Genomic DNA, 19,661 nt, shown 5'->3' on the forward strand with positions numbered 1-19,661 from the left:
TTTGCTGTGTCCTTGCATTCTAGTTCTCTACTGACCTGGGTCTTTCATGACAGTACAACAAAAAAAAAGTCAAATGTAGTTTCCCAGCTCTCTGGATTACTTGTAAGTAATTTATTCAAGTCATTATTTGTAAGTCATTAATATCTGAGAATGACTTGCTCCTTGGGAAAAGAAGACTCTGGAGAAACAGTTCAAAATTATCCCCTTATATTTTGTTCACGGGACTATTTCAAAATATAATGGCACAAACTTTGATAATGTTTCTGAGGTAGCTGCGTATTTCAAATGCTAGCAAAATATTTGAAAGCCACATGAAGGCATTATAGCCAATGATACTAAAGATATGTGTACAATGTAATGAATCTTAAGAAGTCAAGAGTACAAAATAAGCCTATGGTATGTTACGGCATTATGAAATTTTCAAGGGAGCATCCAAGCATATCACAACATTTAGTATTTGGTTAAATACAGGAATTCTTCAGATTAAGAAAATTCTATTTATATAAACTAAAAAACAAGCAAACAAAAAAACACCTCAATGCCAAAATTCTTAGCATTACTTTTGAATTTAGATAAGTCATATGTACCTAAAATGTGATTAGGAAACAAAAATATGTTTATTATACTGCTTTAAAATTTTAGGCAATAAAATTGTAATAAGAGGTGTGACACAAAGTTAAAACTTATTTTGAGAAATCTGACAGATAATGGACCTCATTTTCAACGACTCTATTGTTAGAGCAATACAATTCCTATGACAGAAGTGTCCAGAATTCTTTTCAATACGTCTTGGAATATAAAACGTAGTTTTATTGTTTTTGAGAATTTTGTTACTTAATCTGTGGAAAAGTATAAATGTAAATTGAAGCATGTGTCAAAAGCATCACTGATCTATCACAGCCTGCTGGGGCTGGGGCACATTTTAGAGATCATAATTTAGATTAGAGCCTGCAGGCCCAGGTGACAGGCACTTTTCCCAAAGTCCCAGATTTGAAGCAGGGGCTGGCTACAAGGAGGACTCCAAATTCCTCAGAATATTTCCCTCAGGCACCGTTGTCTCACCACCTTCGTATTGCTGAAACCTTCACAGCGTAGGCCTTTAAAAACATGAACACATTGCCTTAATAATGTGCTAAGTATTCAAGTTCCAACATTAAAACATTTTTTTTCACAAATGAAGCATCTACAACGCTCAGGTTAATGCAAATCACTGCAGTTGTAATTGTGGGTGCCCTCCCCATTTTTCTGAATAAGTTAAGCCTCTCAGGACAGGGAGTAATCGTTTCTAAAGAGTCAACTGAAGCAATTTTGAAGTCTGAATTTGGTTCTTCTGTAAATCCCAGACCCCCTGTAGTTTGGTACTGGACAGAGGTCTCCGGGTATAACGATCAGGGCTGAGGGAAAGAAGAGGCCAGGCTCAATCCCAGACCTGGGGTGATGCCTGAGGTACGGGGTTTCATGCACCTCACCCAAGCCGAGCTCTCCGAACGACTGTTCTGTAACTTATTTTACAATTCCCAGAAGCTGTCATATCCACCTTTAGGAACTTTGCCCATTTCTGTCCGTATGCTATGTATACTTAGAGAAAGTGTTCTCAAGTACTGAATCTCCTCATAAGTTAATAGCTACAGAATTATTCCTCACAAGTTGGAAAAATTGGTCACTTGGCTAAATGGATTTCAGTGAGTTTCACACAGCAGTAACGCCACTATAAAGCCCCCATTTCTCAAAAATACGGGTGGAGGGGGGCGAGTGTGGAAGGAACGTTAACCTAGGGCTATCTTCCGAATGTAGGTCGCTGGCCCCTACATGACATAAAGAAAGCACAACTAAAGCGATGGTAAAGTCAGTAAACGATATTTTACTGAAACATAACACAGAAACTCTGAAGTGTAAAGTTACTGTCTTATGCAAGGACAGACCCATTTTCAAAGACTAATATGAATACAATAAATATGGAGTTCACGTACTAATTTATACACAGAAACTGTCCCACAGCCATAAAAATTTATATTTAACAGTGCAACATATAATTTAATCATTGGATTTATTTGACAGGTTTTTTTGCTAAACACAAATAACTACCTGGTTTTCATATACATATATAATATATATTTTATGTATATAGATATTCAACAATCTGTACAGTCTCCCAACATAAAACTCCTAAAAGGCACAATTGTCTATACAACATGTACAAAAATGGCTGGAGCTGACACAAAACAACGATTATTGGTCAAAAGTTCATGATTGCACAAAGATTAGTCATGAGTTTATGTCAGAAAAATGTGCTTTAAGGAAAGGAGGGTTTTCAAAGAAACCTGTAAGTGTTCTATAAAAAAGAAAAAAATTCCAGAAAACCAAAACCCAAACAAAACCCCAAACCCCCAAATAAAACGCCCCTAGGTTGCGATCACGAGCCTGTCCTCGTCTTCGTCGCTGCTCACGTCGCTGAACTGCGCGGCCTGCCTCCGGGCCGGGGCCGGGGGCGTGGCCGGGGGCCGGGCCGCGGGTCCCTCCCGGTCCAGGGGGCGAGGCTGCCGGCCGGACGGCGGGGGCCCGGATGCTGGTTTGCCCGGAGCGGCAGGGAGTTCGTGCCGGGGCTTCGGGTGATTCCCGGAGGCGGCCGTCCCCGCGTCCGGGCGACTGGAGCCGTCCCGCCTGGCGTAGTCTCTGGCCGGGGCAGGTGGATCTAGACCCTTCGGTGCATTTTCCCGCGGGACTCGGGGCGAGCCCTGCGGCGACGCGCTCCCGCCGCCCGGGTGCGCACCGGCGGCCGAGGGCTGCTTGGGCGGCGCCTCCCGGGCTCTGTTTGGGGGAGCGGGCCTCTCGGGGGCTCCCTGGGCGTCCAAGGTGACCTGGCCGACGGAGGGGATCAGCGTGGGCAAGGCGATGTTCAGGATCTGGAGGCCGGGGATGGGCGCCGGGGGGACGGGGCCGCTCTGGGAGGAAGGGTTGGCGGTCACCACCTGCAGCCCCACGGCGGCGTTCAGAGCGAGCCCGGGCGGGCGCACCTGCGGGCCGAGGTTCGCGCTGGCCAGGCCTAAAATGTTGACGGTCTCCATGCTCAGTGCCGGCAGGGGCTGCAAGGCCGGCGGACTCGGGTTCTGCAGGCCCGGCACGCGGATTTGGCCGATGGGAATACAGGGCACCACGCTGCTCAATTCAGCCACTCCGGAGGGGCTGGTAGCGCCGGACACTTCGGCGGTCAAGTCCCCGGGGGTGCCCACAGTTCTGTGAATGACGTTGACAGCGGGGATCGTGAGTTGCACTGGCCCAGCTTGGATGGGTACGAACGTGGAGTATGTGAGGCCGGCAGGGACCGCCTGGATCCCCCCGACCGGAAGCATATGGTACGGTGTCCTTGACTGCAGCTGGGAATGCAGAGGAAGGTGGCTGAACAGATGCGTCTGGGGAGAAGGCAGGCCTGGAGGCGGATGGAGAGTGACTTGCTGCTTCGGCTCCTGAGCGCCCGGCCGAGGCGAGGTCGTGCAAGGAGGTGCCCCTCCCGGCTGAGGGCTGCGCTCAATGCCCCGAGGAGGAAGGCTCACGGATGATGGGCCCTAAAAGACAAGACGGAATGGTCCTTGATGGCAGAGCTTCCTTATTAGTCACTGAGCTAAAAGTTTTAGCTCCTGTGAAGTCTATTCCTCCTGAGGTAAAAGTATGTACACTGGTATTTTATAAAAATGATAAGCTTGCTAAAAGTTGTATTTTGATTTAAACAATAAATTTCCAACTTAAAACCTATTACACTCTTCATCTCTTTACAAAGGTCAGCAACTTTACATTTTTCAAACAAATTTCTTGGATATCATCTCAGTTATACTGAAATTAACCCTGAGAGGGGGCCATAATTCTTCTTCCATTGTTGTTGTTTTTATTATTGCTGGCACCACCGGCTCCACCCTATTTTAGAGATTAGGAGTTATTGAGAAATTCTGAAATATTAGTTGGCTATGAGTATCGACTCGGGGAAAAATTAACTGGAGGACTCTTCATTTATGAAATAAAGAGCTGCCATTAACGAAAAGGTCTGCAGTTTTCATTTGTTCATTTATTCTAAGTGTATGAAATGTCTACTGAAAACCAGATTTCCAGCCATTGGCAGGTGTGTGAGAGATTTGGGGATAGAGAAGGTTAGAGCACAGGTGACTAATGTGAGAGTAATGAAATGTTAGTAGAAGGGATAAATCTCACCAATCCTCCCTTCCACCCAAGATTATCATATAAATATTAGCTTTTTCTTGATATATCCGTATTATGGAACTACATTAATGTATATATTAATTTAATTAATGTTACTTAAATAGGAACGTAATTTAATTAAATTATATTAACGTAGGATAGGCTACAGAAATCCAATCTTTTCACAGTCTTTTTAGTTTTCTCCAGTGTTAACCAGCAAACCAAAATCTGCCGCATTTAGAAATAAATCCTATTACAATTATCAATCCATACCAGAGGTAAGAGAACTGTCAATGAGAGAGAAGAATGGATTCCTCACAAGCCCATCAGGGTTTGTAAGAGCAGGAAATGATTCACAGCACACATGGAGGGTGACTTTCCCAAGGCCTGAGTCTGGCCCTGAGCTAGTTCTTGGGCAGGAAGCTTTCCTAAGCTGTCACAGCAATTTGATCATTCAAGCAAAGTGAACTTCTTAATATGTTTTTTGGGTCACATTAACTTTGCCATGGAAACTGGTAGCTGCCTGCTAACAGGGACAAAATGCAAAATGTTCAGATAATTTAGTGCAAATCCATCACATCGATGCCAGTGGAAGATCATCTCAGAGGAAGCCGTGGAATACGTAGGCCCCAAGACTCACAGTCTCTGTTGGCACACACATATTTTTTATTCCAAGATTTTTAAAAAAAAAAACAAATAATAACAAATGAGTATACTGTAAATATACTGGTTCTTTTACAGACTTATAATACAATATACGAACTCTGACTAAAATACCTAACAAGAATCCAAAGGACATAAATGTCCTCTGGCCTTAAATCAAACAAAAAAATAAGGTTAAAGAAACTGACTTAGCTGTAAATGAGTAATTTAAGTGCACTGACTTCTTAAGTCATTAGGTTCCCCATATTAAGTAGGTTAAACGAAAAGAAAACCACCAAGTTATTACCTGTGTTAAAGCAACAGCCTTTCCTGCCACAGAACTTCCCAGGATCTCTTCGGATTCCGGGTAGTCCACAGACATCTGGTGACACGGGGACCTGGGCGCAGCCTCGGGTGACCTGGCAGATTCTCCAGAAGCGGCTGCCTCACCTTCGTCCCCCGCAGCCTGCTGCCTGGTCCTTACTGGAGACCCCGGCTTCCCGCCGTAGTCTGACTGCACTGTGCTAAGCACAGTCATCTTGGTGGGCAACGCTCTCGGGAGAACATCCATCGGGTCCGTGTGTCCCCCAGAAAAGCAATCAGGAATCCTGACGTCCTCATCAGCACCCCGACAGTCCTGGAGGCTGCTTCTAGCCGGAAGGCGCTGCGGGCTGGCCGTGGCCGAGGGGGCCGCCGACAGGACCGACTCGGCCTGGCTGTCTTCATCCTCGTCTTCGTTCTCGTTCTCGTCCTCATCTGGGCCATCGGATTCTTCAAGATCATATCCAGACCGCTCGTAACTGAATCTCTGTTTTTCATCTGATAAAAACAACCGGGAGAGTACGTTACAGAATGTTTTGCAAGTGGTCGAATGCAACCTTTTCTTTTTTATAAGCTTGGCAATACCGTGAGGAATGTTCAAGGCAAGGGCTCTACCCATGAAGAGGCTACAGTTTAGTCGAGGAGAATGACATGGGGAGGTCAGTCTGTGCAGCAGGAATCAGAGGAGTGAGGCGCCAACAGAGTGGGGCGTGGCCAGGGAGGCTTGTTAAGGATGCAGAACGTGAAATGAACCTTGCGGGAGCAGACAGGCAGAGGGTGATACACAACGAAAACCAGAAATAAAGGCCTCAAATATTATACTCGTAAAACCTGCAAAAGAAAACTGAACTATATAAAGAAAATTAACAAAGAGTTCACTGCTACTCTTTTTCTGAGCTCTTTTTCTCTATCTACTTGTTTGTATCTCCCTTTTATTGAACAAATGAAAACAAAACCAAAAAAATGATGGTATTTCATATTTGCAAACAGAATAATTTTCCTTTATATTTGAATAGTAGCTTAGGCATATTTCCACCGTCCTCTGAGTAGTAATATTCTGTAATATTTAATCCTTGTCCATTTTTTTTTTTAACTGAGAAAGGTACTAAATTTTCCCATCATTTTTTTTCTGTAATGACTCAACCCACTTCTCACAGGAAGGGGAACATTAATTAAAAGTCATTAATATCAGCCTTATAATGTCATGTGAGACTATGTTTAACAAGGAATATTCAAGATAATCCAGGGAATAGTTTCAAATATCTCATAAGCTCATGTGAAATTGGATTTAAATCCTTATCTGTTCAAAATCTTGCAAAATTAGAGGTACTTTCCCTTAGAAAGCTAATAAAGTTTAAAAAGTTAAATGGAGGAGGAAGGCAAAATCTCTACCCCAATTCATTGTCACCGAGCTACAATAAAGAAGGCATCAGACCAAGTTCAACTTAGCTGTGATAAAGTCTGCATTTATATGTTCTTTTTGAAGAGAAAAAAATGTAAACAGAAATAATTAATAGGTATATTTCCTGGGTTTTCCAAATGGAATTTACTACTCTTTCTATATTACAAAGATAAGTTCTTAGAGAAAAGTCTTGAAGCATCAACACCAACACATTTGAGGATGATAATTTCTAGGAGATAGAACAGACTAGAACTTTTATGTTTTCTTATCTCAAACATGTTACTTTTATAATTAAAACATTCAAACAGAACACATATACATTTAGATTCCTTTAATATGTGGTTTCATGTCTTTTGATTTATGGGTTCTACTGTTCTGCTGTAAAATCGTACATAAAACACCACCAATCTATTGGATCCCACCAGATGCCCATGCTGGACGTGGAATGGGTGATTTCCGGGTAGATGCCCTGCCTCCTGCCTAACACATCCCTCTCTGATACCTTGTCTGATGTTTGAAATGCTAAAATTAGAGAGTCACCCCCCATATATTTTGAATTTGCCACGTGAATGCCGAATCAGATGTATTTTTAGAGATTTTAATATGAGAAAAAAATTTTCTTTCAAAGGAGAAAGTAAAAAAAATCAAAACAAAACAGAAGAAACTGGATGACTGACGAGAGGGAACAGGTTACTGGAGAGGGAGGCTGATTTCATCAGAGGCCAACCCTGCCACAAAGCCTGACTAGGGTGAGATTTGCTTTATCGTAAAAGCTATTACTTCTTCTTCTTCTTCTTCTTTTTTTTTTAAATAACAGGCCTAACTTTAAATTTATGACTTTCCTTAAACCCATCATAAGGTTGAAGTCCCAGGCAATCAAACAGCCCAAACTCTAGAGACAGTGTCTGTAGGAAGAGAGGAGACACATGCTTGTGTCATCTGGGGCAGATGCAGCAGGACACGGGTCGGGGGAGGTCAACTAGATGGTTGACAGACTGGTTAGAGCCAAGCGTGGGCTGGGAGGGCCGTGTGACTCCTCTGGGGCTACATTCTCTTGCAGGCTCTATGTCATGAACACCATTCAAGCACTCACAGAAAAGAGCACTAAGTATCCACTGTGGTCCAGATCTGGGGGAGAGGAGCAGCATTTAGGAGGGGCAAGGAACTCCCCCTAGGTCCATCTCCCCTCTCTCCACTAGGGAACAAACACTTTGTCCTGTGAAGAGGAGGGCAACAAGCACTGCTGCCCTTGGGAACTTTGGTGAAAACTTACTGCAGTAGGGAAAGGGAATGAATAACAGAAAAAACACAACGCTACTCCTTATGGAGGGACAAGGTTGCCAGCTGAGTCCACCACAACAGCTGAGCTAGGGAAGGAGAACAAGAGGGCCACAGTCCAGAAACCTGAGAACATGGTGCATGTAGAAGGCTGAGGCTGCATCAGAACAGAGGTGGCATCCCATCCTCCTCTTCACCCCCTAATGCCAAGCTAAGGAGCTTGAAATGAGAGGTAACAGCAAAATACTGCTGGAAGAGGACCAGGCGAAGAATAGAATGTTTAGAGCACCCTCTCTGAGGCACAGTACAAAGGAAACACCTAAAACTGGAATGGAACAAGCGTTTCTCTTGTAATCCAACCCTCACTCTCAACAAGAAGTGGCTCTATAGGAATCTGAAGGCTTTGGTGCTCTGATGGTAGCCTTAACAACAGCAAATCTCTCCAACCCAGTCCAACTCTTGACTAGAAAGGCTCTAACTCCCCCACAAAGGGCCTTGCTAGGCATAAAAACCATTCACATTAGTCTCTACTGTCTTATGCAAGATGTCTAGCTTTCAACAAAAATAACAAGGCATACAAAAAGGCAAGAAAAAACATATGCAGAAGAGGAAAAGCAAGTGGAACCAGTCAGATATGATACAGATGTTAGAACTTTCAGAGAATTTAAAATAATTGACCAATATGTTAAAGGCTCTAATGAGAAAGGTGAACAATATATACTACCAAGCGGGAATTTCATCTGTGAAATGAAACTATGGAAAAAAAAAAAAAAAAAGAAATGCTAGCAATGAAAAACACAGTAACAATGATAAGAAAAGGAAAAAAAAAAAAAAAAAAGAAAAAGCCAAACCAAAAAACCCCAGAATTCTATGTTCTATGCTCATTGAAAATAATTTTCAAAGATGAAAGAGAAGTACAAACTTTCTTAGAAAACAAAAGCTGAGGAGGCCCACTGCCAGCACACGTACTTGACGATAAAGGTTCAAGGCAGCTCTTTAGGCACAGAGAATATGGTATCAGATGGGAACTCATATTTACCCCCCAAAAAGAAAAGCAATGGGAATACAACAAATGGAGATAAAAATTTAAAAAAAAGTTAATTGCTCGTTCTAAGAGATAATTTAATGTCTACAGTAGTAAAAGTGTACTATATGTTTAGGGCATGTGTACATGTAGACGGTGCGACAAGAACAGCACGAAGGATGAAAAGGAGGAACTGTAAACACACTGGTACACAGAGTCTCTACGCTACATGTAAAGTAACGGAATCTTATTTGAAGGCAGACGACTAAAGTCTCTTAAAAGACACAAAGACGTCACAGAGGAGAAAAACAGAACCATAAGAATGCTTAATTAAGGCATAAAAGGAAGGAAAAAATGAAGCAAATAGGAAACAGCTGGCACGATGATAGAGTTTATTCTAACTACATGAAAAATTAAAAAATAAAAAAGGAAGGGTCTAACACATGAATTTAAAGAGAGAGACCGCTAGACTGGGTAAAAAAGCAAGTCCCGAGTATATATTATGGATGAGAAATCCATTTTAAATATAAAGACATAATAGATTGAGAGTAAAGTTTGTACAAAGACATACCTTTAAAAATGAACTAAAATACAGCTGAAAAAACTATATGCTAATATCAGACAAAGCAGACATCAAAACAAGGAATATTATCAAGGATGAACAGGAACATTACATAATGATAAAAGGGTTACCTTTCCACAAACATACAATAATCCTAAATGTGTAGCAATGAAACCAGAGCTTCAAAATAAATGAGGCTAAAACAAAAAAGCAATAAACAAATCCACAATTGCAGCTGAAGACTTCAACACTCTACTCTCAGTAATTGATGAAACAAGTATATAGAAAATCAGTAGGAACACAGAACACTTGAAAAATACTGTCAACCAACTAGACCTATTAACAGTTATGTTCCACCCAAAGAGCAGAATATGCTTTCCTTGTAAGTGTACGTGGAACATTCACCAGCGTGTACATTCTGAGCTACAAAGCCAACCTCGACAAATTTCAATGAATAGAAATCATACTTATGTTTTTGCTTGAAAACAGAATAACCTAGAAATCAGTTACTGGAAGATATCTGAACAATCCCCCAATATTTCAGAATTAAATAACACATTTCTAAATAATCCATGAGTCAGAAATGAAAGTCTCAAAGAAAAGTTAGAAATATTTTGAACTGGATAAAAACCAAAATATAACATTCAAAATTTATGGGATGCAGCTAAAGCAGTGGTTAGTGGGAAATTTATTGTATCCAACACTTCTATTAGAAAAGAAGAAAGGTCTCAAATAAATAATCTAAGTTCTCAGCTTTAGAAATTAGAAAAAGACGATCAAACTAAACCGAAAGCAAGGAGCAGAAAGGAAATAATAGAGGTGTCTTTCAAGTGGCCAGTGGCTACGAAGCTATGGCACATCAATACAACGGAATACTACTCAGCAATAGAGAGGAATGAACTACTGACGCCCATAAAAACATGGACAAATTCACATGTATTCTGCTAAGTGAAAGAAGCCAGATCCCCAAAGCCCCTCATTCTGATTCCTTTCATATGACACTCTGGAAAATGTACGAATACAGGGAGGAAAAGAGATCAGTGGCTGCTAGGGGCTGTTGGGTGCGGGGGGGAGGTGTCTATACAGAAGTGGCGCAGAGGAATTTTGGGGCGATGGAACCGTTCTCTGTGGAACTGTGGGGCCGGACACATGATTGTACACATTTGTCGAAAACCACAGAACTGTGCACCCTAAGGTGAATTGTAGGGTGTGTAAATACAAACACAACTAACCAGGATGTGGTGAAAATCTAAGATGAAATGCAAGCTGAGACAGATGGCTGAGTACAAATGAACTCCACAACCATGACCTAGGTAACCCTGGCAAAGGGGGTTCTGACCAGACAATGTGAAGGCTAAAGACAAAAAGAGCTGCACACAGACACTATGCTATTGTAAACCTGTTTTTCACAGGTGGGTCAGCATTTCTGGAACTAGTTTATTGGTATGCTAGAGTTGAACAAATAAGTGAACATACTGTAGATGAGGAGGAGGTTTCTCACTGTTGGTGAAAGAAAAAAAAAAAGGAAATGGAGCAGGCTAAAATAAACTCTGTGGGACTGGACTGGAACTGGAATTATCAGTATGGACTCATGTTCTCATTTGTGTGTGTGTGCGTGTGTGCGCGCGTACACATACACAGATATAGAAATAAACACAGATGTACGTATATGTGCGAGTTAGCATAAATATGCATATTTCCCAGCTCTATCCAACGAGAGGGGCTAGAAGCAGTGACAGGTTAGTAGCCAGAAACACACCACCTAGTGGCTAGATCTTGGTTCCTAAATACCATTCTCCAGTAAAGTGGGGGAAATGGTGAATTCCATGGCTGGAACATCTTGGGTGTCAAAAAGTAAGGAACTGGGATCCCCTGGTGGCACAGTGGTTAAGAATCCGCCTGCCAATGTAGGGGACATGGGTTCGAGCCCTGGTCCAGAAAGATCCCACATGCCTAGGAGCAACTAAGCCCGTGCGCCACAACTACTGAGCCTGTGCTCTAGAGCATACAAGCCACAACTACTGAGCCCGCATGCCACAACTACTGGAGCCCACATGCCTAGAGCCCATGCTCCGCAACAAGAGAAGCCACCGCAATGAGAAGCCTGCGCACCGCAACGAAGAGTAGCCCCCGCTCACCACATCTAGGGAAAGCCCGGGCGCAGCAAGACCCAACACAGCCAAAAATAAATGAATAAATAAAATAAAAATTTAAAAAAATGTAAGGAACCACTTAAAGAAAAAAAAAGCAGCATGTTGAAAGGGCACAGGAACAGACCTCAAAGAGCTCCCAACGGTCAATGAAAACTTGAGCTACACAATAAATAACAACTGGATTATAACCCAAAGAATAAAATACACAACCTTGAGTCCATACTGATGTAAATGAATGAATGGATGAATGAACTAATGGAGAAACGGTAACTTTTCCTTGCAGAAAAATTCTAATTGATAAATTAGAACACCATGGCAATACTTACCACAGGCAAGATCCATCAATGCATAAATAGGATATCTGCATTGTTTTAAAGTATCTCCGCAAATATTTAATATTTATAAAGGGAACAACAGTAAGTTTACAGCAGCTAGTCCTGGCAGACATCACCTTAGCCACGTAAAGAAGGTTACCATGACCAGTAATACATACTGGCATACTGTACCCCCGACATGATGCACTAAGAAAAGCATAACCACGCTATGGCGCCTCCCCAATCATGTATAACCTCAATCCAGCTGTGAGCATATATCAGAAAACCCCAAATTGAGAACATTCTACAAAATAACTGATCAGTACTCTCTATAAATGTCAAGGTCATGAAAGACAGGAAAGACTGAGGGACACGCTGGAGGAGCCAGGACGACTAAGTGTGATGTGGGATCCTGAAGGACAGCCTGGGACAGGAAAAGGACATCAGGGGAAAAACTGGTAAGTCCTATGCTTTAGTTAGCAATCCTGAGCTGCGGTTAATTTCTTAGTGTTGACAAATGTTCTTGGTTATGTAAGATGCTAGCACAGGGGAGGCTGGGTAAAGAATATACAGGAACTCTCTCCACTAGTTCTTCAGCTTTCTACAAAGACCAAAATAATCTTTTAAAAAATGACATTAAGAAAAAACCTATTTGCCAACGCTCCAGGACCTTTATTTTACTCTATTGACACCAATATTCTGTCTCATTCAGATAAGCCTGCACAATCTCCATCTCCCTGCTGTTCTCATTATACTCATCAAGACTTCTCTTTCTGACAAGCCATTTTTTTCTTTCCCACTATTTAATAGGAAACTATTAATTGAAACAAATTCCAACACTTCTCTTGTTTAATTTAAAGGCACAGGTAATTTCTCCAAAATACATCCTAACACACACACACACGCGCGCGCGCACACACACACTCTTTAAATATCTGGCACCTACCACTATTCTTACCTTGTATCTTGTACCTATTTTGCAGTTCTTATTCGGTTGTATGTATGATGCCTGAATGCCTCTACTCCGGTTCTAGCCATCGAGACTGCGAGAGAACCCAACTTAGTACTACAGACAGACCAGTGCCATCTGATCATAACTAAAACAAGGACTAATTAAGGACCTGACTTTTTATCAGACAATGATTTTAAAAAAAATTTTAAAAAGCAGTTAATTACTTTAAAGTGTGAAGCCCGCAGCTCAGAAGTGTCAGAGCTGAGATTTAAACCCAGGTCTCCACATTCAGATATCATATGATAAAAACCTAACCACAGAACGATCTGAAAGAAGGTCAACAATGAACTACAGTCAATAACCTAGCTTATAAATATGCATGAGTGAGTTGAATATTTACAGGTACAGACATTAAAAGCTTCAAGTGATTACTTCGTTATGAAGAGTAGAACATATAAAATACAATCCCCAAGGAAAATGTAAACTAATAACCTTTTTAACTTCACAACAAATACACTGTATTTTACAGTAAGTATGGAAGTTTAAGAATAATTAGTTATACTATAAATCTTTAAAGTTTTTAATTTTATGTACAGATATAAAATTTCAGTGTATGCAATTTATGAGAAGGATTTATAAATAATACCATACGCTTTTTAATGGGGAAGGGGGTAAAAGTACTTGGCTCCATTTTAATGTTCTTTGGCCTTGATCGTCCCATACTTCAGACCAAGGTTTGCAGTATTATGGGTGGGAGGACACACAGGCTGGTGTCCCTGGACCTTTCTTTCTCCCTGGACAGAGCCACATGCCTACAGCTCACAGAGGACTTGAGAAGAGCTGGGATTTCGTTCCGTAGTTTTCCTTCCCCAAGATAAGGACTGAATAATGTTTACCTCTCTACGTGCATTGGGTCGTAAAACTCCTGAAGAGGAAGACCCCTGTCAAAGTTTGGGAACCTGAAAATGAATTTTGGGTCATTACATATTTGTTAAACAGGGTGCATATTCTAGAGTGACCGGAACAAGATACAACGGATAACTTAAATGAACCTAAGACAATGGCATCCTTTTAAATATCCACAGCACCAAAACAAAGCCCAGACACCTCTGCTCTCTGGATTCATGCTAAGAAAAGTCCTTTCGTATTACTGCCCTGTCCCCTTAACCCCCCCCCCGCCCAAAGAAGACTGTTACTATCCGGTCAGAAGTTGTGCAGGGTAGAAGACCCAGAAAGGAAAAGTGATCTGCCCATGACCACAAGTCAGCAAGGTCAAGAACACAGACTTGTTAACTACTCCAGAACTTGCCATTTTGGACTTTGTGATACTGCTCGTTTTGCTACAGCCTGTTACTGAGCATAGTAACTACAATGGCGTACTGCACTGAGTTCCTATTGTACCAGGGGCTGTCAGACCATAGTTGCTGGCCTCACGCGGCTCCCACCTGTTCTTTTAAATAAAGTTTTACTGGAACACAACCAGGCCCATCATTTACATACTGTCTAGGGTAGCTTTCCTGCCACACTCACAAAGTTTAGTTGTCATGCCAGAGACTGTGTGGCCCACAAAGCCTAAAATACTGATTATCAGGCCCTTTACAGAAAAAGTTTGCCAACATTTTACTCATTATGTTTAAACCTAACAGCCACTCGTGACAGAGCTGATACCAAACTCATTTTACACAGGAATTTAAGAGACTTAAATACAGCTGGAAAGCATCAAAGTCAGAATCTGGAAACAGGTTTTTTTTGTATTTAGGAGTCTTGTCATTACTCCAGTAAGATATACTCTATGACAATTGTTCCTTCCTTGGTTTGTACAATGTAGACTGTACTATTCCAGCAGGGTGAAGGCAGTAGCTCCCCCCTCTGCATCCCCCAAGGACCTAGAAAAGGTATAAGGAACCCATACTTACTTAACAAATTCATAAACAAATGGCCTATAAAATTTCTATTTAATTTCTCTCCTCCTAGATACATTCCCAACTCCTTATAAATAAAAATTTCTACTACTCAGTACAATTTTACATATGTGTAAAATGATTTCTTCTATTTTCTGTGAATTTAAATTCATGAGGGAAAAAGAAGGTAAACAGTGCAGCAATATTGTTTTCCAAGAGTAATTTGTGTCAAACCACTTCCCTAAAGATGTGTTTCAAAATCTGATTTCAGTTGGATGAACCGCAGGCTGCCCTCCCATCGCTGCCCGACAGTGACCCCTGCTGGCCGAGCCAGGTGGGGCCTCCCTCAGACAGGCTCCCCTGGGAGGTCAGCAGCACCTCCCTCTTCAACATTCTGCTGCTGCTGTAACTTGTCTGCTTTTGGTTTCCTCATGTTTAGAAAAATTACTCTGAAATCCAGACAAACAAGGGAAACCTGGGGAAAGTCTTTTAAAGCATGCGACTACTGCAGTAATGGGTTTTTGTTTGGGGTTTTTATTAAACTATGTTTTCATCTTAACAATATAATGAGCCAAGGTTTAACGTTTGTTAACTTTAGGCAGTAAACCAAAAGGCAGTGGTATCTGCATTGTTCATTAACGACGTACTCACTTCTTTAAGTCCCAAGACCTATCATGGTTTCTTATTATTGTGCGTGGAAGTTTCTCTTAAAAGAACTAATAATGTTTTCTGTAAACATCCAGTGACAAAAACATATTCCACAGGTTTCATTTTGAAAGCACTTCATTTAGAAAAATTCATTAAGTTTATTTTAAGGGTAAATGTGATACAGGTTTTCAATCCTGTGATCTAATGCCATCCTCTTACACGCATCATCCTAAGTACTTAGCCTCCAGCGGTAACAGTGCTTGCCACACTGAATGGTTCTCCCAGCCTGGCAGTGGAGGGCACACGTTAACATTCCGAGCAGTCTGTTGACAAAAACAGTCTTCCGATCAAGGCATGAAACGCAAATAGCCAGCAGCATGACTTTTGACACAAAAGGTGAAAAAGAAAAAGTACTAATACACCAAGAACACAGGGACAAAATTCCTGAGACTATATAATTTTGCATGGCAAGAATACAGGGACATGTGCAGCTGGCTGGAGGGATTAGACTTTTCATGAACACCTACTATATCTACAGCTTGAGTTGCTAGTTTTAAACTACACGGAAACTTCTTTGAGATGTCAAATGTCCAAATTTTAATGGCTGCCTTAGATAAATTTATAGTCCCCTCTGCTTAATTCAAAGTAAATGTTTCCCAACATCTCTAAATTTACTCCATTTGAAAATTAGAACAAGAATTCATCTGCTGAAGGATAAAATGGGCTTGGGGCTTCCCTGGTGGCGCAGTGGTTGAGAGTCCGCCTGCCGATGCAGGGGACGCGGGTTCGTGCCCCGGTCCGGGAAGATCCCACATGCCGTGGAGCAGCTGGGCCCGTGAGCCATGGCCGCTGAGCCTGTGCTCCGCAACGGGAGAGGCTACAACAGTGAGAGGCCCACGTACTGCAAAAAGAAAAAAAAAAAAAAAAAAAAAAAAAGGCAGCCTACAGCCCACTGTTTTAAGGGTAGTAAAGAATAAAAAAATCAGGGGTCTTTGCTCCTTCATCACAGCATCTTCACGCTGACCTTTAATAAGCACTCTATCAACCAGGGAACATGCACATTCTGCTGGTGAATGACATTCAGAGTATCAAGTTGGCAGAGAGTAGAAAACAGGTTTAGGACATTCAAAAAAAGAAAAAGATTGAAGATAATACCAGGAAAAGAAATACTGTAGATAAGTAGAAATAAATCTACAGTAAACCTTTGATGAAAATAAACAAGGCAGATATTATGGAAAAATTAAATATGAACATAGAACAAAAAGACTTGGACGTTTCCCAGAAAACCAGAAGCTGACCAAGACATTACCGAATGGTAATGATTTTCCAAAAATAAATATGGGGGGGATACTCTGTAGTAACACTGGCCTTTGGAGAGCCTTTAACAAATTTTGTTGAATAAATGAAAGCTCAGAGATGATATTTCTTGATGACTATGTATGTGCTACAGAAAAGATCAAACGACCAAGCCCCCTAATTTCTCCTATAAACCTTAGAAACACTATCCTTAGGTTTCTGGTTGCTATTCTGCAAATCCTGGCATTTAGAATCAGGGCGTCCAAATAATATCCTTCTGGGGTTTTCTTCTTTAAAATGTTTACCCCATTTCCCAGATGTCTGAGATAATCAAGGCGTAAATATCTGGAGCAAGTTCTTGCATATCCTGTTAGCACTGGCTGTTTAGGTATATGTGACTTTCATACACATGTGCTGAATTGAACAGTCCTTCCTAAGGTGCTGTAGGACTCCACTTCTGACAGGACTGCCCCACTGTCAATGTGAAATATGAAGGTGGCTATCAAAACTACTTAAGAATTTTATTCAGTATCTAGAGAAGACTTATGTCACAAATTTTCATATTGATCAAGACGATGCGTCAGTGTACTGGTTTCCCGAGAGACACGTGGCTCCTGAACTTGGCTACTTATTTTTCTTTAATCACCGTTATTTGGTAGCCATCTGCAATCTAGTTGCATAATTAAGTGAGAAACTTCGATTGTGTTTAGGAAAGCCTAGGTGACAAAGGAGATTCTGCTGATAAGAGCTTACTCAGTAATCTCATATTTGCATATTTCATATAGTAGATCAGTCACATCCCTGGATAAATGCAGCTGTGAGGTCAAAATGAAAGGCATCGGAAGAGCCACTGGAATCACTACCTTTTGGGACACAGGTAAGAAACTGCTGTGACACCTAACTGCTGGCCAAGCCTTAGCATTTTCCTGAATTTTTATGTAGACACACAGCAAATGGAATCCCAGTGTGGTTTCTAGCAGTGCACTGTGCAGTGGGCTTAACACCAGAGTTACATTAGATTAAGAGTATGAGAAATGATAGTACAACCCCAGGATGCCACAAAAGCACTTGAAGAACTGTTCGTCATTAAAGGGAAAAGACAGCAAGTTATGTGTGGAAAGACCCTACATTACACGATGCAATTTCATCACTTATTTTCATTTGTTGGGCCAGGAAAATAGGGAATACACTGTCAGGCAGCCATCTTGAGCTGGCAGCTGAAGTCTCAGAAGGAACCGCTGCCATGAGCCTGATCCCTGAGAAGGCGGAGGCTTCCAGGTGTGATCAGGGAGGCGGGAAACTCCTACGGGCAGGGAGGAAGCAGGGGGAGAGAGAACCCAGCATGTCAGATCACTTGGCACTGACCAGCTTCTGGACCCCAAGCTTCCTTCTATGAGCAGATGTACACCTCAAAGATTAAAACTATGATAGCTGAAAATATTTATTCTCCCTCCTATTTTTTTTAAAGTTAGTCACTTCTTCTACTACTACTATATGGCTAATAATTTGTATTTTTCCTTGGAAAATTAAATTGATAGTAAAATGAAACACTTCATAACACACGCCACTACTCCGTGCAACACCCTTATGGAGCTGATAAGGGCGTGGTTTTAAAACATACACGGAAACACTAAGGTAGGAAAAAATCAAGTCCTTATCTTTTATGATAGTCTAGTCTGTGGGCAAAGTTCTACACCTTGGTGCTGCTGAGTAGAAATTTCAGAGTAGAAATGAATTCCAGGAGAAATAATGCTCCCTAATTTAATAAATGAAGAGCAAGATTTCTAAATGAGTCATTATACATATATACATACAAAATTGGTGTCACAAGGGAAAAATCGTACCAGACTTTCCACCCAAACCTGTAAACTCCAGCTGGTAGAGAATGAGGGATGCTGAAACCTTGAGGTACTTTGTTTATAAAAACACCCTTTCAGAAAATAATTTTTTTAAAGTATTTATTTATTTATTTAGCTGCACCGGGTCTTAGTTGCAGCACATGGGATCTTTAGTTGCGGCATGCGAACTCTTAGCTGTGGCATGTGGGATCTAGTTCCTCGACCAGGGATCGAACCCGGGCCCCCTTCACTGGGAGCGCGGAGACTTAGCCACTGGACCACCAGGGAAGTCCCCCCCAAAAGATTTTTGCTCTATGGTATTATTTATTATTGTTGCTGCTGAATGGGACTAACCACTTAAAGAAATCATGCTTCTTTTAGTCATTATTGTCTAAATTCCCACTACAAAATAAAACAGCAGCTGCAGAAAGAAAAAACAAACAAAAGCTCAGCAATGAAAATTCCTGGGGACACAAATTAAAAGCCTACTATTTGTTGTTTACTTGTTTAAAAAACATTTGAGAAAATAATCCAGATTAAAAGTCAGATGTATATGGGACTAAAGAGGTAGTGGCTTTAAATTCCTTTAGATGATACAAGAAAAAAAAAAAATCCCTCAGACTTTCTTAAAGGAAGGTGCTAAAACTCCCCTGCATAGTAGGACCTGTCCCCCAGCGCCCTGCCCAACCCTCTCATCCTGCCCCATTTATACTCCTGATGCCCTGTTCCCCTCTCCCAACCTCTGGGCTTTGCTCAACAACTCCCTCGGTCCAGAATGCTTGCCCTCCTTTACCCCACCCCCTCATCAATACTTTTTCAAACAAAGCAATATATGGACAATTATATTTTGATATATTTCCCCCTTTTCATTCTCCTGGGATACCCTTAGTCATCCTTCTGTTCCAGACGAGGCCGTCACTGTCCTTCCCAGATCCCAGCCTTGAGGAGTGAACCCTGCCAAGTCTGAGCTCACTCCAAGGTCCCAACATCACAGCCACAGGCAAGGAGCTCCTGAGGGCAGTGACTGTGGACATACTAGACAGCTGCTGTGGTGCTAAATAAATAATCAGTCACAAAGAAAATAAACTCTTCTCTGGAATCACTGAAAAACGGAACAGATATTTATCAATCTGCACAGATCA

At 41.6% G+C, this 19,661-nt stretch overlaps 1 protein-coding gene across 5 annotated transcripts in view; it reads right to left on the reverse strand.

Annotated features, from left to right (window-relative positions):
• Positions 1-1,858: 1,858 nt before the first annotated feature.
• Positions 1,859-19,661, reverse strand: part of HIVEP1 (HIVEP zinc finger 1) — a 142,672-nt gene continuing 124,869 nt past the window's right edge. For all 5 annotated transcript variants that reach the window (XM_082638220.1, XM_082638223.1, XM_082638221.1 and 2 more), the window contains exons 8-9: positions 5,138-5,649; positions 1,859-3,563 (exon numbers count right to left, since the gene is read on the reverse strand). In XM_082638220.1, the coding sequence (XP_082494346.1) occupies positions 2,403-3,563; positions 5,138-5,649 (1,673 nt within the window). In that variant the 3' untranslated portion in view covers positions 1,859-2,402. The remainder of the gene's footprint in view (positions 3,564-5,137; positions 5,650-19,661) is intronic.

Source organism: Mesoplodon mirus (assembly GCF_964341445.2).
Source record: "Mesoplodon mirus genome assembly, chromosome: 12".
NCBI classification, from domain to species: domain Eukaryota; kingdom Metazoa; phylum Chordata; class Mammalia; order Artiodactyla; family Ziphiidae; genus Mesoplodon; species Mesoplodon mirus.